We start from the raw sequence: 20,284 nt of genomic DNA, 5'->3' as shown, positions 1-20,284 counted from the left end.
AAATAGATACAACAACAACGTTATGTCAAATTTGACAAAAGTTCCAAACATATCGTTGACTTGAATGCAACAAATGAATAATAATAAAATGTGCCATTTTTTTGTTTCACATCAGAAATTCCAAAAATGAAAATCAGTTGTTGTTGTTGTTGTTGTTGTTTGAATTTGCAGCATTTGCAGCCGTGAAGGCGATCGGGCCAATTTCGCCTGATTCCGAAGCGGACACAAGATGAGCGAGATATGCAAATGAGAAGGCAAAAACAAAAAAAAACAAAAAATAAATAAAAGGTTTGCGGCCGCATTGGCGCTGCCCTCTTTTTATGGCTGACGAGAAGCCGTCCAAAGTCCACCAAAGGCCAACCAATAAAAGCCTCGGCAGCCTCGCAGAGCAAACACCGAAGCCTGGGATCGGGCCTCCTCCTCCTCTTCCTCCTCCTCCTTTTTCTCCTCCTTTTCCTCCTCCTCGCTCTCGCTCTCGCTCTCGTTCTTGTTGTTGTTGTTGTGGTGACATTTGCATCAAGCCCCCGTCAGCCGGCCCCCCTCATTAGCATCTTTTATATCCCCGAAGCAGGCGGCGGCATGATGGCAAAGTAGATCCATCGCGGTCGCCCTCCCTCCAACAGGTGTCACAACCGGACGCCGAGAAGCAAGGCCGGACGGAATTCGCCTTTCCTTTCCTTTTCTCTTCTTTTGATTCTTTTGGTTTGTTTGTTTGTTTGTTTTTTTTTTTTTTGTGTGTGTGTGTGTGTGGTTTTTTTTTTTGAATGTTCTCCAACATGGTGTCCAAGCTGACGTCCCTGCAGCAGGAGCTCCTGAGCGCCCTGCTGGACTCCGGGCTGACCAGGGAGGTCCTGATCCAGGCGCTGGACGACATGGACCCGGACGCGGCCGCGCAGGGCTTCGGCGTCAAGCTGGAGAGGCCGCAGCCGCCGTCGCCGTCGCCGCGTCGGGACGGCGACGCCAAGCCCGCCGCCAAGCTGTCCGGCGACGAGGGCTCGGAGGACGGCGACGACTACGACACGCCGCCCATCCTCAAGGAGCTGCAGTCGCTCGACACCGAGGAGGCCGCCGAGCAGCGCGCCGAGGTCGAGCGCATGCTGGCGTGAGTAGCGAACCTCGGCCCGCGAAATCCTATCATCGTCATCGTCATCCTCCTCTTCTTCTTCTGCGTGCAGAACAAAACCCAAGTTAAAGGGAAAGAAAAGAAAGAAAGACAAAACACACACCTCGCGAGGATAACAAAATGCAAAAAGCCATAGCGCCGGCAATAGTCATGCTATTCAAGAAGAAGCGTGGGAAAGTGGGGACAAAAAAATGAACCCCAAAAAAAAACAAAAAACAAACTACAGTACGCTACAACTCGTAAAATCATACTCATTTAAACAAACAAAAAAACATATATATTCACTTCGCGCCTCGCAAGGACAGCAAAAAGGAAGTTGAAAAGTGCACATGAATATTATTGATAATATGACTATAACTCATTTTGATGATCCCGCTCCGGCAAATGCGATGAATAATCCTCACGAGAAGAAAAGAACAAAATAGATTTCAGCTTTCCACCTCGCCGTGATATCAAAAAAAAAAACGACTGCCGCTGCTGTGACAAAATAAGATTTGATGCTTACCGCCGCCGCCGCTCAACGATGCCAAATAAATAAAAAAAAGTGTACAGTGACGATAATATTAATCGTGGTTGTTTCTTTTCTCGTCAATAAAAAACAAAAGACTCCAATTGCCAGAGGATCGCGGAGAGCCGAAAGACAAAATCATCCCGGCGGCGGCAAAAGCGCAACTAAAAGCCACGTGGCGCGTGGAGTTATTATTAATTTTATTCTATAAATCATCAACTGGAAGATACACAGTGTCGCGATTAGGCTTCAATGGACATCTGGTTATTCATTGTCAAAAAAAAAAAAAAAAAAAAAAAAAAAAAACAAACGTATAAACGGACATCTCTCACACTTCCGCGCGCGGGCCTCCCGCATTCTCAAAACAAACACGCACACGCGCGAATCCGGCTTTTCTTTTCTTTTTAAAAAGAAAAAATGGTTTTCGTTTTTAAATGACGAAAACGAGATCATCGTCAATTGTTGTCACGACTGAACTCGTCCAGGGTGTCCAACGTTCGCTTGACTTGACTCGTGGAAATGTCACGCGAGGTTCCCTTGGCTGAATCGCTCGGTGACAAAATGGCCGCCACGCCGCGCAGCAAAGGTCACCGATGATGAGGACTCGATTATTAGCATTATTCTGGATTTGCAATGGCGACACGACAAAAAACAAAACAAAAAAACGTTTCTCACAGCACACTTGTGACGGAGAACGTGAAATTTCAGGTCTTTTCCCAAGCCAACGCTGTCCTATAAAGTTCAAAGTTTCCCGTGCAGCACTTGAACGCACCTTTTGAAAATATTTACAAGCTGCACTGATAGAGTGGCCTCATTTTTTTCCTTTTTTTTTTTTTTTTTTTTTTTTTTTTTTAGTTCTATAGCTCCTCCAAACAGGTCACGGGAAAGAAACTACAGTGAGCTTAAAAACTATGGCTACAAAACAAGTAAAAAAAACTTTAGAATCAATCAAAGTCACTTTTTCTGCGTCATTGGAGTGAAATGCGAATTTTTGTTGCAGTTTCTAAACTGAAAAACTAAAAGATCATTCCCAAATTGTCACGCACAGCGGCGCTGTTCAAACATTTGACATCAAATAACACCTAGAAAGAACAAAAAAACAACAACAAAAATCAAATAGATACTTAGCGCCACTGTGATGGCCAATATTAAACTGGTAGTGTAGCAGGCCTAAGCGCTCGTCAAACATGGAGGTTTTGTTCGTAAAAAGTATATTTGTAAGACACTGCAACACTGCTTGGCGACGGGAAAATAAAATAAGACGTTCTTAAACAATCATCCACTTAAAATGTACTGTAAAAAAAAAAAAAAAAAAAAGTTCAATACAAATTTGACCGAAACAAATATTAAAAAACAACAACAACACAGTTCTCAAAGATTGAATTCAAATGTGTTGAACTCAAAAGTGAAATACGACCGAACTCGACTTGCGGCGCGATTCCTCGGCATGCCACTAGAGGGTGCCCCCTTAACACGCGTGGTACTTGGGGAAAGCGATTTCCGGCCGTGATTCTCAAATTGTGGCACGATTATCACCCGTGCGCGAGTTCCATCGAGCGGTCAACGAAAGAATCCCGGCGTCAGTCCACTTCACTTGTATTTGCCTTTTATTTGTCGTTGAAGTGAAGTGAGCATTTCCCTTTGTTTTGCATCGGCAGGGAGGATCCGTGGCGCGCGGCGCGCATGATCAAAGGCTACATGCAGCAGCACAACATCCCGCAGCGGGAGGTGGTGGACGTCACGGGCCTGAACCAGTCGCACCTGTCGCAGCACCTGAACAAGGGCACGCCCATGAAGACCCAGAAGCGCGCCGCCCTCTACACCTGGTACGTGCGCAAGCAGCGGGAGATCCTCAGACGTAAGTCCCACGCCGACCTCGTTCATCGTATCGCGGCAGCCGTCAAGGAAACAAAATGAGCGAGTTCGGCCCGACGCCGACACGTCGTCCGTTGCGGCGGCGTACGCGGGTCTGGTCGCGCGGCGTCCCGCGCGTCGCGAATTATTCTTTCGAATGGCATCCGGCGCTCCCGTAGGTCATAGGTCAACCGTCCCCGCTCCAGTGTGCTGTCATGCTATCGGATTGTCTCCGAGTGTTCCTTGAGTGTTTTGACAAACATTGCGCAAAGCCGTCCCGGTCCGTCCTGACGTTGCTGCGCGTGTCTCTTCTTCCTTTCCGCAGAGTTCAACCAGGCGGCGCAAGGTTCTGGCGGCAATTTGTCCGACAAAGCCAATCAGGATCAGGTGTTTTTTTTCCCAGAGTTCAACCCGTCAGCTCATCTCGGCGGCGGCGGCGGCGGCGGCGACGAGGTCGGCGGCGAGCCCTCCTCCAAGAAAATGCGGCGTAACCGTTTCAAGTGGGGGCCCGCCTCGCAGCAGATCCTCTACCAGGCCTACGAGAGGCAGAAGAACCCCAGCAAGGAGGAGAGGGAGGCGCTGGTCGAGGAATGCAACAGGTTGCTCCGCTTCTTCGCACACCTTGGAATACGCCGTTGAAGGCGGTTTGGCTTAGCCGCGTGAAATTCGCCAGGCATGTCGTGCACGAGTAGACCCGCGGAAAAAAACAACCAAACAAAAAAACGTCTCGAGGACCCCACGCCCCGAATGGCACAGGGGGGGACGACCATTTGAGCAATATTTTCCGAGGGGTCCTTCGAAAACAAACCCGTCCTAGAGATGTTTTCCGATCGCGACCGAATTTAGAAAATCCCTGCCCGGCCCCTGAATACAGTCGGACTTAGCCACGCGACATTGGGTAGGCTTGTCCGGCGTGAGTAGACCCGCGCAAAAGTCTCGAGGACCCGTGCCCGAAATGGAACAGGAGGACAGCCAATGGTCTAAGTCCAAACATCTGTCAGCTATTTGACCAAAGATGGTAAATGACATCGACTTCAATCCGAGCGCGCACTTGCACGGGCGCCTGCTGTGCCGGACACAGCGGTACCTCCAGTACTTTGTGAGCCTTCTGTCGAGCTCTGAACCTCACCTTCTGGGATTTTGGCCAGAAGGAGCAGGAAAAGTGCTGAGTGCGATCATGGACTGCCCCCCGTGTCAAAAACGGCGACTAAAGTTTGAATCAAACATGCCCGAAATGGAGTTGGCTGGCCCGCTCCAGTTTTCGGTGGCTCGAGTCTACGTGACCCCTGCCGGCCGTCTTTGTGCAGATGCAAAAACCGCACGTGTGGTCTTTCCCTTAGAGCCGAGTGCCTCCAGAGGGGCGTGTCGCCGTCCAAAGCGCAGGGCCTGGGCTCCAACCTGGTGACGGAGGTGCGCGTGTACAACTGGTTCGCCAACCGACGCAAGGAGGAGGCGTTCAGGCAGAAGTTGGCCATGGACGCCTACAGCACGCCGCCCACGCACGGCATCAACCCGCTGCTCTCGCACGGCTCGCCGCACCATCCGCAGACCAGCGCTTCACCCCCAAGTACGAGCAGCCGTTACGAAACTTAAAATGCTGTCAAAAAAAATGAGGCGCAATGAATTGTTTGCGGTCCGAAACCCAAAAGGAAAACACGTTGAAGATGTCACAACTGTTTGCAACGGAAAATACACAGCAGAGTTTGACTTGAGGGATTATAATTAAAACCAGAAAATGAAACAAATAATCGGCATAGTGGGTGGGTGAGCACATTACGCTCTTAACGCGAGCCGTGATAGTCAAACTCACACAAAATGGACAGTTCTGATTATTTGATTTTTTTTTTAATTGTTTTATTTATAAACACAACTCTGTATTAAATCTAAAATAATAATCATTATATGAATGTAGCTTTGCTCAGAGGTTTTTCTGGGGTCACGCCGTTACTTGTTGCTAGGCGGAATTCGCGAGGCGCAATCAATTCAAGTCGCTGTTTCCACGGCAACTCGGGAGCAGGTGGACTCTGCTGCGCGACGGCGCAGAGAAAGGACAGGGAGGGTCGGCAGGAAAACAAATAAATATCGATTTTTCTTTTTCTTTCAATAAAATAAATTGTTTAAATATTTATTTAAAATAACCTTGAAATAATGCTACCATTATCAAGATACTGATTCCTCAAATAAATAAGACATATTTATTAATTTGTCTTAAAAACGTGTACAAATATTTATAAGTGAATTGACATTCAATAGAAATGAAAATATAAATATATCAAATACAACTAAATAAAAAAAAACAACCCATTTTAATAGAAATATGTATTCAAATAAATCCAAATAAACGATTAAATAACATTATTATTTAATGAATATGATATTAAATCATGATAAAAATCAAGAAACATAATGAATATTAGTACATATGGAATACAATGAATAAAACAAATATTAAAATAATAGTCAAAATACATAATAGAATACATAAGAAAATAACTATAACACGGACATGGAAAAATAAACAATAACATGAACGAAATAACATCATTTAAATATTAAATATAAAAATAAATATTAGCACTATGAGGATCATATCCACTCATCCGCCGCAGGAACCGCACGCAAATTGGCACAGCCGTAGATACGCGTCACGGCCACCGGGCGAGCGGCAACCCGAAAACGTCGCGGGCCGCGTATCGGAGAGCGTCGCTCGACGAGGCCGCGCGCGCGCGCGTTGATGCGATCACGCGGCGACAGAAAGACAGACAAGTGATCAATGAGCGTGAGTGAGTGGGGCTGAGCAAATGCCATTGTCATTCGGATCTTGGACGACACGCTGAGAACAATCCGCATTGTACCTGCAATCTCCACTCCAAAGTCAGCGCGGCGGCCTGTGACGGGCCCGGGGTCGGCCCGGGGTCGGCGGGGTGGTTTCGGGGAGGGGCCGGCGGCGGCGGCGGGCGGGCGGCCGCCATTTCTGCGTTTGCCTCGCCGTACCGCCGTGACCATTTCACCCCGACGCTGGTGTTTGCCCTGCCAGTGATTAGTGCTGACAAAGTCTACCTGGCGTGTATACGACATAAGAACAAAGCTGATAGCTTTATCCGCCGCGCCATCACTCAGCCGCCATAAAAGTGGCGGCGAGCGGCCTATTGTGTCCGCTCGTGTCCGAACATGAGAGAAAACAAACTGTTTGCCTTGGCTTTGCTCTTTTACCTTTGGCTAAATCGCTCTTGCTGCGCTATTTGCCTTCCTTTCTTCTTGTCGGGCGGAGCGATATTCCCTTCAATTCAAATCTCCCCTTTCATTTTCACAAAAAAAATCTGATTTCTGATTGGAATCATTTTTCCCTCCCCAAAAATGACATTCTTCAAATCAGATATTGAGTTTGTGATGTTTTTTTTTTTTTTTTTTTTTGTCCCCCTACTGCTGCATGTCTCCTGAAACCAAACATATACATTATTTTGTATTTATTTTCTTTACCGATCATGTCTGGAAAAGCCCACGAGAACATCTGAACTTTATCCGGAGTTAACGAGAGTCACTTGAAATGGTGTCAGGTGTGCGCCGACTCCCATTTCAAACTCATTAGAACGTGATCGGCTCATTCCGAACACAGCCCCATCCCCTGTCGTAAGAGGGTGTGCACACTTGCGCAACCGCATTTTCTCAATCAAACGGCTTCCCTCTCGGAAATATCTATTATTTGTGTACAGGTTATAGGTCACATTAAGGTCGGCAAAAGGTTTCCCGTGATTTCTTTATTTTCGAAAAGCAAAACGCGGCATTTGCAACAGGGTGTGTGGACTTTTGAACATCCCCTAATGTGGTCCCGCTATTCCCTTTGGCTGCAACGGACTTGGCGGCGGACTGTTTAATAGAGCGGCAGTCGAGTTCTCCGGAAAATCTCCCTTTTTCGAGGGGCAAAATGAGGAATTCCGTCGGGCGGCTCGTGGCGATATGGACTCCCGGACGAAGGAGGTCGTCGCGGTCCTCGGGCTCACCCGACCGGGCGTTGACCTCCGCGTCGGGCCGGCTCTCAGCTGGCCGCTTACAAGGCGCCCCGCCGGCGTCCCGCCGACGGCGTCAGCTGTTTTTCAGTGTCGGGCCATAATGTCCCGGCGGGGTGTCTCATTGCGTTGCTGGGGCGCGGCCTGTATTATGCGCGCTTAATGGACAATTAAAATCCTTTGCGACGACATCTCCCAGGCCTTTGATAAGGAGCTCCTTTGGACTATGCCCCTCCTCGGCGGGGGTCCCCATTGTCTGCTGTATTAGAAGACTGCGCCGACCGCAAACTGGCTTCATTTATCTCTGCCGGGCCCTCCAGGAGCGGGACTCCCATTTGACACCCCCCCCTTTTACCTTTATGGGCTGCCGAGACCGGTTGCAGACTCGGAGCAGCAGGAGCTGTCCACTGGGGTATTGGCTCTTTTGGGGCCAGACAGGACTGATGAGTCCTATAAGAGGGAGAGAGATGCTAATCCAAACCCCCCCGCCCCACCCTCGTTCTTCTTCCTTCACCGCACCTTCACTTAACACCCGAGAGTTCACCGGTGGGTCGGAACAAAGCTTCGGGACTTTTCATCGATTCCGAGCTGATTCGATTGATTTCCGTTGATCACTTCACTTCAGATCATTGGGCCGTTTCCAGGGTTCGGAGAGATGTCATTCAATTGCTGCAAGATTCGAACCACGAATACGAGACGCACGGGTGAGGCTAAATTGCGTGTGTGTCGGCAAATATTGATGGCTCTCCATAAAACCCCAAATTCTAACAACTCAACCTGAATATTTTTTTTTTTGGGTGGGTGGCAAATTCAGCCATTTTCACTTAGCAACATGACAATTGGTAGACCTGTCAGATTTGGCCTGGTTGCTACCGAATTGGAACGACGACGGACACCAGACAGATGGACAAAGCTAAATTGCACAGCATTTGCCTTTTCGTCATTGCGTGTGTGTGTGTGTGTGTGTGAAAGAGGCATGTCGGCGACGTTTGATGACTCGACAAAACACAAAAGTAGAAATAACTCGGTTCGTGATTTTTCAGGCAAATTCAGCGCTCAAAGCCGTTTCTAATCGGAAATGTCATTTTTGGTCAATTTCGTTCAAAGGCTCCCCAAAAAAAGTCAGCCAGCAGCAACGCGTCCGAGTGCGCCGTCGTGTAGCAAAGACGACACCGCACGAAACGTCAAATCAAGAGGCAAAGCGGTCGTTTAAATGAGATTTATTGTCCCCGAGCGCCCGTCCTCCATTTTGTCCGGCTTCATATTGTCTGCGCGGACACACCGGAGGCCCCCGCGACCCTCGGCCGGCCGGGCCTTGTAAACACGACGGCGGGACAATAAAGCACTCCATTGGACCGCTGACCCCCGCTCGGTACACAATGCGAGGGCGCTCGTAAAAGGGCCGTTATCTGGACCTCTTCAAGCATCGGGAGGCCATTCAGGTCCGGTCATAACTCTAACTGCTCGGAGGCAACTTGAGGGACAGATTTTGCAAATACACTTGACGGGTTTCAACCTGGAGGTTTTTTTTAATTCGATTTTTTTTTTGCCAAAGTCATTCCCTCCAGGAATTGGCCAATCTTTCCACCGTGACGTCGCGCGAACTTCCCGGTGGTAAACAAACCCTTCCGTGCTAAACTGCTTGGTGGAGGGGGGGGGGAAACTCGGAACTCACGCTGGAATTAATCTTTGAAGACCGGTCGTGATCGGAATAGTCGAAGCTAGCGAGGCGAACCGCTACTCTCGCGCGCCACCGGCTCGTTTTGGTACTCGTTGACCCGCGCGCACGCATGAAGATGGCGTCGGACGGACGTTTCGCCGCGGTAGGGCCGCTGATAGCAACAGCCCAAAGTCCTTTGAAATTTGGCCGGCCGGAGGATGGGATGCCAAAAACGTGACGAGCGATCAGTCGACATCGAGCTTTAAATGTCGACGCAGCGTCGTCGAGTCAGCTTGTCGATTAATCGGTTCCACCGCTACTCTGTACAGTTATCGACGACGATATTTACTCGATTTATCCTCCCCGCCCACAGGTTCAGCTGGATACATTTTTCCCCCAAACTTTTAGGTCAGTGATTCTCAACTGGTGTCTCGGGACCCAAAAGTGGGGCGCATTCTGGGTGAGGGGACAGGTTGCGAAAATTGGCAGGGTCCTCGGTGTACGACTGTACCAACATACGATATTTCAAGGTTACAGACGGCGTAAGAATACGTTTTCTTGCGAGACGCTAAGTGTTGACGGTTTTTCCATCCTGTTGCCTCAAACTCCTTTTCGGACAATCTGTTATATGCGCAAATCAGGTCCTCGAGTATTTAACGAGCACCCCAGGTTGGACTTGCCTGTTGGTCTGGAAAATAACCTTTTCTTTTTTTTTTTTTTTGCTATCATCGGAAGTAGCCCGGCGTCCGTTGTTTACAAACATTCCCAAACCAGCCAGCCACTAATCCCCGTGAACGACGCTCCAGTTTTCAATTTGTAGCCCGCGGCTCCCCTGCGCGACGGAAAGGCCGGCCCCGGGCTAGCCGTCCCCATTGTCGGCCGCGCGTACGGCGAGACCTCCCGGCTCGCCGCAGGACGTTCCCCGTCCTCCCGCTTAGTCGACGAAGCTTTTCTGAATGCGGCCGCGTCCTCCGGCGAGCCCGGGGTGGCCCACGGGTGCGATGACCTAAAAGCGACCTCCGACCCCCGACCGGCAGGTGCCCGCGCAGCGCCGACTCGTCGGGATTCCAGAAAGTCTGGCTGTTGGAAAAGCGCTCGTTCTCAAACTGGGCTCCGTGTGCTCTAGTTTAGGGTCCGCGGAATCATTTGCATCATTTGTGATGAGAAATGAAAAATGTTAAAAGTCCATAAGAACTCCAAACCCCTTCTGGGATTTCCCAACATTTACAAAAAACAATTATTTAGAAATTATGATTTAACATACAGCCGGTCACATTGCCCCGTTAACAATTTTGGTGTACCAAAGAAACAAAAATAAAAGAGGATTAATTACAGTTTAATTACAGTGAAATTATAATAAAATGTTCGGAATAAAGCGACTTGTTAACATGTATCCTTTTTGTTTTTTGTTTTGTTTTGAACAACATCTTTGAGTGGCACGCCACATCTGTCAATTTTTGCGGCCATTGAGCCCAAACCTTTTCCCAACGATTAGCAATATTTCTTTTTTTTTTCCCCCAATAGAATTTCAGTTCATTTCTCCGAAACAGGTGATGACTATTTCGCTCGGCGTTCGGATTATGAGGCGCTCCGTTTGCAAGCCTCTCGCGCGCCCTTCGGTTGCTACGTTGTGAGCAAACGAAGCGAAGGCGAGCGTGTTTGTGGAGATTCGCACCTCACTGTGAACTGGCCCAAAACAAGACGGATGACTTAATTAAGCTCGGTCAACACAATTAGCGCTTAGCGGACAGTTGGGCAAATATCGCATCAGGACATGCGAGGTGCACGCTGGATGCGCATGCCCCCCCGCCCACGCAATACTGTAAATCGCGAAACCGTCCCACGCGATCAAACCGACCGCGTGGATCCGAGGTCACGGTAGACATACGTAAACAGGAGCAGCTGAGTCAAGCGCTCGCCCGCAAATTTTGAATCAGTTAAGATGTCGGGCGAATTGAATTGGGCGCACTCATCTGTCGTTGCAAGCGGCTTTGCGTCCCCCTCAAGCAAAATCGGGATTAGCGGCTAGTCGACGTCACGCGCTAAATGTCATCGGAGAGTAATTTAGTTGACTAGTCTGTACAACCCCTAATGTGTGTGCGTGTGTGGGTGTTCCCAGTGTCACACCTGGGTCATGGACGGAGAGGAAGATGGGAGATCTGGAGCGCAAACAAAGTCTGCGTGTGTGTGTGTGTGTGTGTGTGTGCGTGCGTGCGTGTATAAAAATGTGTTTGACATTGCTTGTAATTGTGTAATGTTGACTCTGTTGATATCAGAGCGAGGGCCTTGCATCGGCAAACAGTCGACTGTCAGTCAGTGCCGTCGCCTAGCATTCCACAGTCTTAGCTTAGCTTGGCTTGGCTTAGCGTAGCCTAGCCAATGGCGTCGGGGGAAGCGCACGATGTCGTCACACGGGGTGGCCTTGGCCGAACGAGGCAGATAGCAGGCGCCGGGGCGACAGGGGCAATGTTTTTGTTTGCTCTGTCAGGCTCAGGTGAAGAGGCGGAGTTAGCGGGCTAACTGCTGTAAGCTAACATTGTTACGCTGACATACGATAGTTGCTGTTTTCAAATTTCCTTTATTAAGCAGCTCGCCTGTTCTTGTAGCGTGTGCTTTATGAGAATCACTTCAATTGATCACATGAGCACGTTAGCTAACGTAAGTGAGCTAGTCACCGTGCGCTCATGTTGTTCTGCAATATTTGCTGTTTTCAAAAGCATGGGCTCCTACTAACTTTGCGTGTTTGTGTGCGTGTGTTTGATTTTGTGCGGATCTCAGTGCGCTACAGCCAAGGCCCCGGCGAGGTGACGTCGTCCACGAGCATTAGCCACCACGCTAGCAGCGGCATGGCCACCAGCCAGTCGGTGCTCCAGCAGGTGTCTCCGGGGGGACTGGACCCGAGCCACAGTTTGCTGTCACCCGACACCAAGATGGTGAGTGAGCGCACTCGCGAGGGGGCGCCCGCCCCACCCGCGCCCCCCCCCGGGTGCCCTCAGATTAGATAAGAGCGGCCCTGCGTTTTAGCACAATTAGCACCTTGTGCCGCCGTGTCGGTCCCTCGGCGGACAAAGAAACATTCTGTCCTCATCGATTAAACGCCTCACCGTCAAATGGATGACGCGTACGTTTATGTTTTTTTTTTTTAAGTTTCTCCACTGTGCCCTGCTCCAATATTTGCTTTGTGACAAGGAAACGGCGTTAGAAAGGCGCAACGCTGCTCTCAACAACACTTGCGAAACTTTCAGATTTTTAGAAAGGACATTTCATGGACTTCGATGTCATCTCATTGCAGAAGAAAAGAAAAAAAAAATCAAACTTTTCTTATTCTGCACTCCAAGCGATACATCCTAAATATTATTGAATTTATGTATTCAGTTATTTGTTTTAAAATGTTCCCTTCATAATAATTTATATAATATAGCAGTAACACATACAGTATATAGAAATATGTACTGTATCATGGCTTTATTTTTCATTTTGTTCTTTTTACATTTTTATATCGTTCTTACACATGTCCTGGTTATTTCTATATTTGAAATATTGATCAAATACTTTATTGTAAATACATTTAAATTCATTATTTAAATTTGTCTTTTCAGAGAGCGAATGTTTTTTTTTTTTTTTTTTTACATATTGAATGATTTGTAATCCATGTACATACATACATATATATGTATAGATATATAGATATAGATAGAACTATAGATAGATATATATGTTGCTTGGTGGTATGCTTTTTAATCCATATCTAATGTATATTTGTAATCATCATATTCATACATTTCTGTATTCATGTCTTTAAAATGTATATTTAAGTTATATTGAGTACAGGTTATGTCATTTTAGATATACTTTGTAAATGTTTACAAAGTACAGCCGCACCAACGTTAGCATCGAGCAAGGCCAGTTTTTGTCGGTCTCAGCCTGAAAAGTCTGCTGATGTTTTTATCTTACATTTTTCTTTGTCGCCTTTTGTTCCTTATCAGTGTTTGTGTGTGTTAAAAAGTGAGTTCTGTAATATTATAATGATTTATTGTTTTTATTTTGTTGTTGTATCGAACCTCGTTCAAGCTCATTCATTCTCGTTGACATCAACGTTGAGGATTTTCGCTCGTGAAATGTGCTCCGATATTCATGTGCGCTATGTAATAATTGTGCTCTGAACACATTTTGTGTGTGTTGTTGTTGGTAAAACACGGCATTAATAATTCGGTAAACGTCGTCGAACCGAACGCTGAACGTTGCCGACGTGTGTTTTCAGATTTCGGGTTCTGGCGGCGGCCTGCCTCCGGTCAGCACGCTGACCAACATCCACAGCTCGCATCACAGCCACCAGCAGACGCAAAACCTCATCATGCCGCTCTCGGGCGTCATGGCCATCGCGCAAAGTACGTAGCACGCGACAAAAAAAAACACTTGAAACCCTAACCCAGGAGTGAAACTATGCTACCTGAAACCCTAACCCTGGCTTAAATCCTTCATTTCAAAAAGTACTGCTGGAAAACCAACTTTGAAACCCAGGATTGGAACCCTAAACCTTGTTTTGAAACCTTAAACCAGGCTTGAATCCCTACTTTCAAACCCTAACTAACCTGTGATTAAAACCTTAACGCTCTCGGCAAACCCTCGTTTGCAGCCTCAGCGCTAACACTGACTTGCCGTCCTACTTCAAAACCTTACCCACGCCTTGAAGCCCTACCCCTTGTTTGCCTCCCTCGGGCAACCTCGACACTGCCTTGAAGTCGTCCTCGTCCATTTTTTTTTTTTTTTTTTGCGTCCAGGTCTGAACACGTCGCAGTCTCAGTCGGTGCCGGTGATCAACAGCGTGGCCGGCGGCCTGGCCACGCTGCAGCCCGTCCAGTTCTCGCAGCAGCTCCACAGTCCTCACCAGCCGCAGAGCCTCATGCAGCAGTCGCCCGGCGGCCACATGAGCCAGCAGCCCTTCATGGCCGCCGTCACGCACTCGCACAGTCAGTCGCCGCAACGCTCTCTCTCCCGCTCATGCGCGGCCTTCGCATGCTTGCCTAACTCCAGTGAAATGAACGGAAATACCCTTCATCCGTTCCGGCCTACCTCCTAAAAAAAAAAACGACAAAATGTTTGCAATGTTTCAGAACTTTATAAGGAAAATTGCTAATAATAATAATAATAGTAACATCATGAAATAGAATGTAAAGAATTCAAGCGATTTTGTCACCCTTTTTGCTTCAATTCAATGGGCATCGTGCTGCTCCTTCTGGTGTCCGTGCCTTGGCCACCTGGGGGCAGTATGGAGACCATCAGTAAAACAGTAGACCCCCGCATACTTGAACCTGCAAGTTCAATTCACCTAGTGGTAGATTTTGTGTTTCAAATGTTTCCCATTTTTTCAAAAATATTTTTTTTCCAACCCCATTCATTTTTTTGGGGGGGTGGGGGGTGGGGGTGGGGGGGGGTGAATAACCCTGAAAACACTTACTTAAGAATTTTGGGTTAAAAAAACCCAAAACATTGTTTATTCAATGTAATTATAAAAGGGTTAGAACGCAGCAACACCGAAGCTGCTTGTTAGCCAGTCTATGGCATTTCCCGTCACGTATTAGCATTAGCATCGAACTTCATTCCAATCACTTTGAAATTGTCGGCAGTTCCGAATCACGGTCATCTAAAATGATCATTCAGGATCGTTTCCCTTCCCGCCGTTTCCTCAAGTCGCTCTCAAAAGGTTTTGTGGCGGTTTCAGTTGGATTCGTTCCCTTTTCTGCCACCCGGAAGCGCCCTGCCGCCGATCGTTTCCTCACGTCATGCGACTGTCCCCCTTCGTTCTAATTGGACGCATTTTTTTGTTGTTGTTTGTTTCCTCGGCAGTGTACCCTCACAAGCAGGAGCCGCCGCAATATTCGCACCCGTCGCGCTTCCCGTCGACCATGGTGGTGACGGACGCCAACGGCATCGGTACGCTCGGCTCCATGTCGGCCAGCAAGACGGTCAGTCTCTACGCCGACATAAAGCTCTGGAAAAATTAAGAGATAGAACAACAACAACAACAATGGACCATTTTTGGGTCTCTCCCAAATTTTTCTTAGATGGTCAGAAGAAAACATTATGTATGAAAACCAATATAATGAATATATATATTCAGTAGAGAGAGGTTTTTCAAAATCTCTTTATTTTTGTACACTTTTAGAATTTTTTTTGGGGGGGGGGGGGGGGGTCCTAGTTCTTTTTCTGTATTAATTCTCTATAGATTTCTCAATGTCAGAATGAATACGCCCACACACGCACACACACACACACACACACACACACACACACACACACAGTGTTTTGTCATGATGGCGTGTTGACTTGTTGACTTCCTGTCACACATTAGGAGGCTCCGGTAAACAAGATGGTGCAACTCGGAGGTCTCTCCTGGGTAAATACTTTTTTTTTTCAGTCCAGTAAATGCACACACACGCACGCACGCGCACACGCACGCACGCACGCACGCGCACACGCACACGCATACACTCCTCCGTCCTTCCATTTCCTGTCAAATCAGCGTCTTGCTCCTTGGAGCCGAACGTGCGTTGATTGATGCGGCGAGGAAATGAGGCTCTTCATCCCGCTCGGTGTCATGCTACAGTAGATCGCGGCGGGCAACGTGGGGGGAGGGTCAACATTGGCTGCCGCTTCTTCTTCAGGTGTTGATTGCGACGCTTTAAACACATTTCAACTTATTAAAAGCAACTTATAAACACGGTAAATGTATTCAAATGCGAAAAAAGATAGAGGAGGGTGCGCACACTTGTGCAACCCGATTATCTCATTTAAATGCGATTTTTCTCTTTCAATTGTGTTGTACGGATTTCAGGTGAGATTAATTCTTTTTTTGCTTTTAATGATTTATCTTTTTTTTGTTCTATCACAGAAATTGGGCATTGGAGCAGGGGTGTGTAGACTTTTTTGTAGCCACTTGTTGCAAGAATAATATGAATCCATCATCTCTAGTAATACAAACAGAGCGATCAGTGCAATGCCTTGCTTCGAAGGCAAACTGTGTCGTGTTTAGCGTAGTTTTCAGTGCGCCGTTTCCGCTTTGCGCCGTCGGCCGCGGCGCGTTCGCACGCTCGATTTCCCGCGCCGAGCGCCGGCGGCTCCGCGCCGCCTGACAGATGGCCGCGTCCTGGCCAGGGAGGACGCGAGTGCCGAGTAAAGAAGCTTTTGTCCGGTGCTTAGCGTGCAAAAGACGCTCCACCAGATGCGCTCAAGTCGACCGGTTCGACGCCATTGACGACGCCCAAATAAAAGCCGAGCGCGAAAACAAATAAAGAATAAGCCGTGAAAAAAAAAAAAGGAGGCAGCGTACCAACGCAACACAATCGGAAGAACACGAGAAACAAAATTTTGCTCAGAATTAAAAAAAACAACAACATTTTTTTACACTTGAAAATAAAATAATAACATCGTAATAATAAATATTGAAATTGAGGCATATAATTGTCAAATAAAAAACACAATTCAAAAAAGCATTCAAATTGTGGTTGATAATTTTAAATAAAGTTTGACTAAATCTTTGTTGCAGTTTCACGATTGTTCATGACAATAACTCGGATTAAAACGGAATCAAATATTTGAACCAAAATCATAGAAATGTCCATTTCACTAAATAACTGTCCAGAAAGTGTTGTCTGACTTTTTATTATTGTTAATGAAAATATATGACTAAGTTTTGAACATACATGAAAATGGATGCAAAGCATATTTTTTAATTGTTAGTAATCGCATGTGAAGTCACAAGTCCCTTAAATAACAGTCAGAAAAATGTGCTTCTTCTTACGTTTTGTGATGGTAAATGAAAATAAGGAAAAGAAACATTGAAACCAATAACATGAAACAAATAAATTCATTAAATCCGAGGAATGAAATAGTCCAATCTTTTTGAAATGTGAAGTGGCAGGCCCTTAATACCATACGAGAACTTGTCCGAATCCTCAAATAATTTTCATCGATGCTGTGGTCAGAGAGAATTGATCACGCTTGGAAATTAAAATGTTACAAAAAAAATACAAAAACACATGAAATGAAAGCACATGTTTTTAATTATACTGGCAATGTGTATTCTTTTGTCCTTTGAAATCCCAACATCAATAAGCATCAACGATAAAACACGACAACCTTTTCCTTGTTGGTCATTGTCCCAATAGCCAACATGATATAGTGTAGTATCCGCCGATATGCAAATGAGCGGCCATGCATTTACGCTACCTGTGATGGAAATAAAGTCGTGCTTGAACGCATGACTGCTTTATACTGGCCGGCGTGTCATTTATTCAAGCAACAACAATTAGGCGGCGGGCCGGCCCTCCCAGGTATTTCCTTATCAGGGCTTTATTTGGCCGGCCCGCCTTCTTCTCACGACATACTTTTTTTTTTTTTCTTCTTCTTTTTACAACACTCCCTGTTTACCCACAAAGCGTCCATTATTGCACCTGACGCTGACCACGCCGCCCCCGCCGGTCACCTTGTTATCAGCTGTTTGCGCCGCCAGCCGCGACCAAATAAATTCCACAAACAATCCCAAACGGGCTCGATCTATTTGGTCAGGTGTGTGGCAAAAGTAATCCAACTCTCTACCCAACTTGGCACTTCCCTGCACCTTAAAAACGACTTTAAGGTGCAGGGAATACTGCACCTTAAAATACTTCCATACTTACATGACAGTCACACTCATAAAATGATAAGCTAAATAAGTATGAACTTACCGCTTCCTTCTGCACCGAAGCATTACGGCGCTCCGTTTTTTTTAACAAATCAAGCTGACTCAAATGTGTCAAACCTAACTATTTCACTCATTGTCTGGGCAGAAAAAAGAAAAAAGAAATCAAGACTTTCAATCTTGAGGTGACATAACGCCTCACGGTTCCCGCAGAGTGAGGAGGAGGCGGAGTTTACATTGGGTCTCAAGATATTTCCGACTCCTTAAACGAGTTAATAACGCGAATAAAATAACTGATGACTGATGATGGGATGGGCCGAAAGTGTTGATTGCTGGAAAAAAAATATGAAACTGACCATATTTGGACATGTGTGGTTTCCGCCCAACGATATATTTCGAATTGAAATGTTTTTTATTTGTATTTATTTATTTAAACTCCACCCCCACTAAACTATTGAAAAACTATTCGTGATGTACTGATTATCGGCATTTTGGCACAGATCAGCAGCGAACTCTTTAAAAAATCTGACAGCCGATAAGAGATCGAACTGGGTAAACTTCAGCAAACTATTTGTTTATTGAAATTTTCCATGAACTTACCCTGGGAACTCCCTGCCCTCTTTCTTTTCTTTTTTTTTTCGAACTTAAGATAAGTGAAAGGTTAAGATTTCGGTTATCTTGAAAGTTTGGAAAACTTTATTTAGTGTGATAAAACAACTTTAGGGAGCTATGTATTTGTTGAGGTTTTAAGACCTGCTGGTGACCCTGGGAACTCACTGCAGTTTTTATTATTTTTATTGTTTTTATAAAGAATTTTAAAACAAAGAGGTCTATGGTCTAAAATAAAAAATAACATTTGACATGTTGAAAAGCTGTTTAGTAAATGAAGTGTTGGAGTTTGTATGATTTAGAAGTTTGACACCAATATTTTCCCTTTTTCTGCAAATCAGTATCGGCTCCAAATGTAGATTATCGGCTTTCTGTACTACTAATAATTGTCATCGGCCCTAGGGGGGGGGGGGGGGGAAACAAACAAAAAAAAACAACAACAAAGTATCGGTCCTTTTCTACAAACTATTATGTCTAAAAAAAAAAATCGCAGCCTTGCAGCCAGAGAAAACCCACGCGAGGACGGCGGGAGCCATTTTGCGCCCCCAAGCCTCATTTTGAAGCACTTTGCCTTAGCTTTCGTCCTGACGTTTTGCTGTTTTTCTTGCGCAGTGTCCTCTTCAAGCGTGGTGAGAGCGTGCGCCCCTGACCTCCTCGCTGCCCGGCAACCCCAGTGCATTCTTTCCCTACCCTGCCGGCTTGCCCGTCACCGTGGCGACGGATGACGAGTCGCGGCGGCGGGTGGGGGGGGCGGTTGGGGAGCGGGGGAGCAAACAAGAGGGGCGACGACCACGCGGCAGCCACGTCGGAACGGACCGGAGCGCCTGCCGGACGAGGACCGGGGGCCTCCGTCGAGCGCCGTCACATGATCAAGCGGGGACGTACGATTGGTTATCGCGGCGTAGACCTTTTCGCCATGACGTCACGCACGTACTTCCGGGTGGCACAAGACGAACGTTTTAACAACGGAACGCGTCCTTCTATGTCATTCGACCGGGGAGAAAACGGGAAGTAACAACGAGGCGCTCTAAAGGAGTCACGCCAGCAAACGATCTGAAGGGAACAAATGGTGTATTTGCAGGGTGCGGGCAAGGCTAGCTAACGAAACGCACGGCACAATTGCGCTGGAGAAGCGCGCGTGGAATACTGAAGATATCAAATATCAAAATTGCAAATTGTCTTCACTTGTAATAATGTTGAGATATTGCAAGCCCTTTTTTTTGTTACCGATCCCCCTTTTTAAAGTAATGTTGTAACGGTTGAAAAGACATGTTTTTATACGGTTCTGATTTCAAAACGAGTTATCCATCAATTTGTTGTGTAGCTTTATGATTATATGAGGTGATCATTCAATGATAAAGGTTCCACAGTCATAACGGCGAGCATTAAAAAATAAATAAATGTTTTTTTCCAAAATCCCCAAATCTAGCGGCGCAACCCCAAACACGGTTTCAGTGTAGGCTCACTCGTGTTCTGCCACCCGAAAGTACCCCGGTGACCTTTGTTTACAAACATAACAAAAAAGGGCTTTTCACTTGCCGAGCCCGCTTTTTGACCTGAAGTGACCACACCAGGAAAACCAATCACGCCTTTTGGACTGCGCGACAATCCCGACGCTTGTTGATTGGGCGGATGACCGCCTTCACAAAGTCTTCCTGTCTGTCTTTGGCGCTCACTTGTGTGTATATACTGTGATTTTGTTTTTTTTTGACAATCTTCAAAGGACTATGCAAAGATTCAGCGCCGGAAAATGAGAATTAAAAAAAAATATTTTCTATATATGTGTGTGTGTGTGACAATAAAGAAACGAGACCGCAGCCGACACGCTTAAGTCTCGTTTCTT

The 20,284-nt window shown here is 46.7% G+C and overlaps 1 protein-coding gene across 1 annotated transcript; it reads left to right on the top strand.

The window, feature by feature from the left end:
* Window positions 1-764: 764 nt before the first annotated feature.
* hnf1ba (HNF1 homeobox Ba) lies at window positions 765-19,128 on the top strand. Its single transcript, XM_061681823.1, has 10 exons — window positions 765-1,102; window positions 3,290-3,489; window positions 3,811-4,084; window positions 4,826-5,064; window positions 11,931-12,085; window positions 13,414-13,540; window positions 13,934-14,137; window positions 15,000-15,118; window positions 15,505-15,549; window positions 19,054-19,128. The coding sequence occupies exons 1-10, from the start codon at window positions 765-767 to the stop codon at window positions 19,072-19,074; spliced, it is 1,722 nt and encodes a 573-aa protein (XP_061537807.1). The 3' UTR covers window positions 19,075-19,128.
* The last annotated feature ends 1,156 nt before the right edge of the window (window positions 19,129-20,284 follow it).

Source organism: Phycodurus eques, chromosome 7 (genome assembly GCF_024500275.1).
Source record: "Phycodurus eques isolate BA_2022a chromosome 7, UOR_Pequ_1.1, whole genome shotgun sequence".
Taxonomy (NCBI): domain Eukaryota; kingdom Metazoa; phylum Chordata; class Actinopteri; order Syngnathiformes; family Syngnathidae; genus Phycodurus; species Phycodurus eques.
This window is presented reverse-complemented; position numbering and strand designations above follow the sequence as displayed.

Bases quoted from the DNA above. Each gene is read 5' to 3' on its own strand.
- hnf1ba (XM_061681823.1), top strand. From the start codon at position 765: ATGTTCTCCAACATGGTGTCCAAGCTGACGTCCCTGCAGCAGGAGCTC. The intron at 12,086-13,413 runs GTGAGTGAGCGC...GTGTGTTTTCAG, and splicing joins TGTCACCCGACACCAAGATG to ATTTCGGGTTCTGGCGGCGG. The intron at 15,119-15,504 runs GTCAGTCTCTAC...GTCACACATTAG, and splicing joins CCATGTCGGCCAGCAAGACG to GAGGCTCCGGTAAACAAGAT.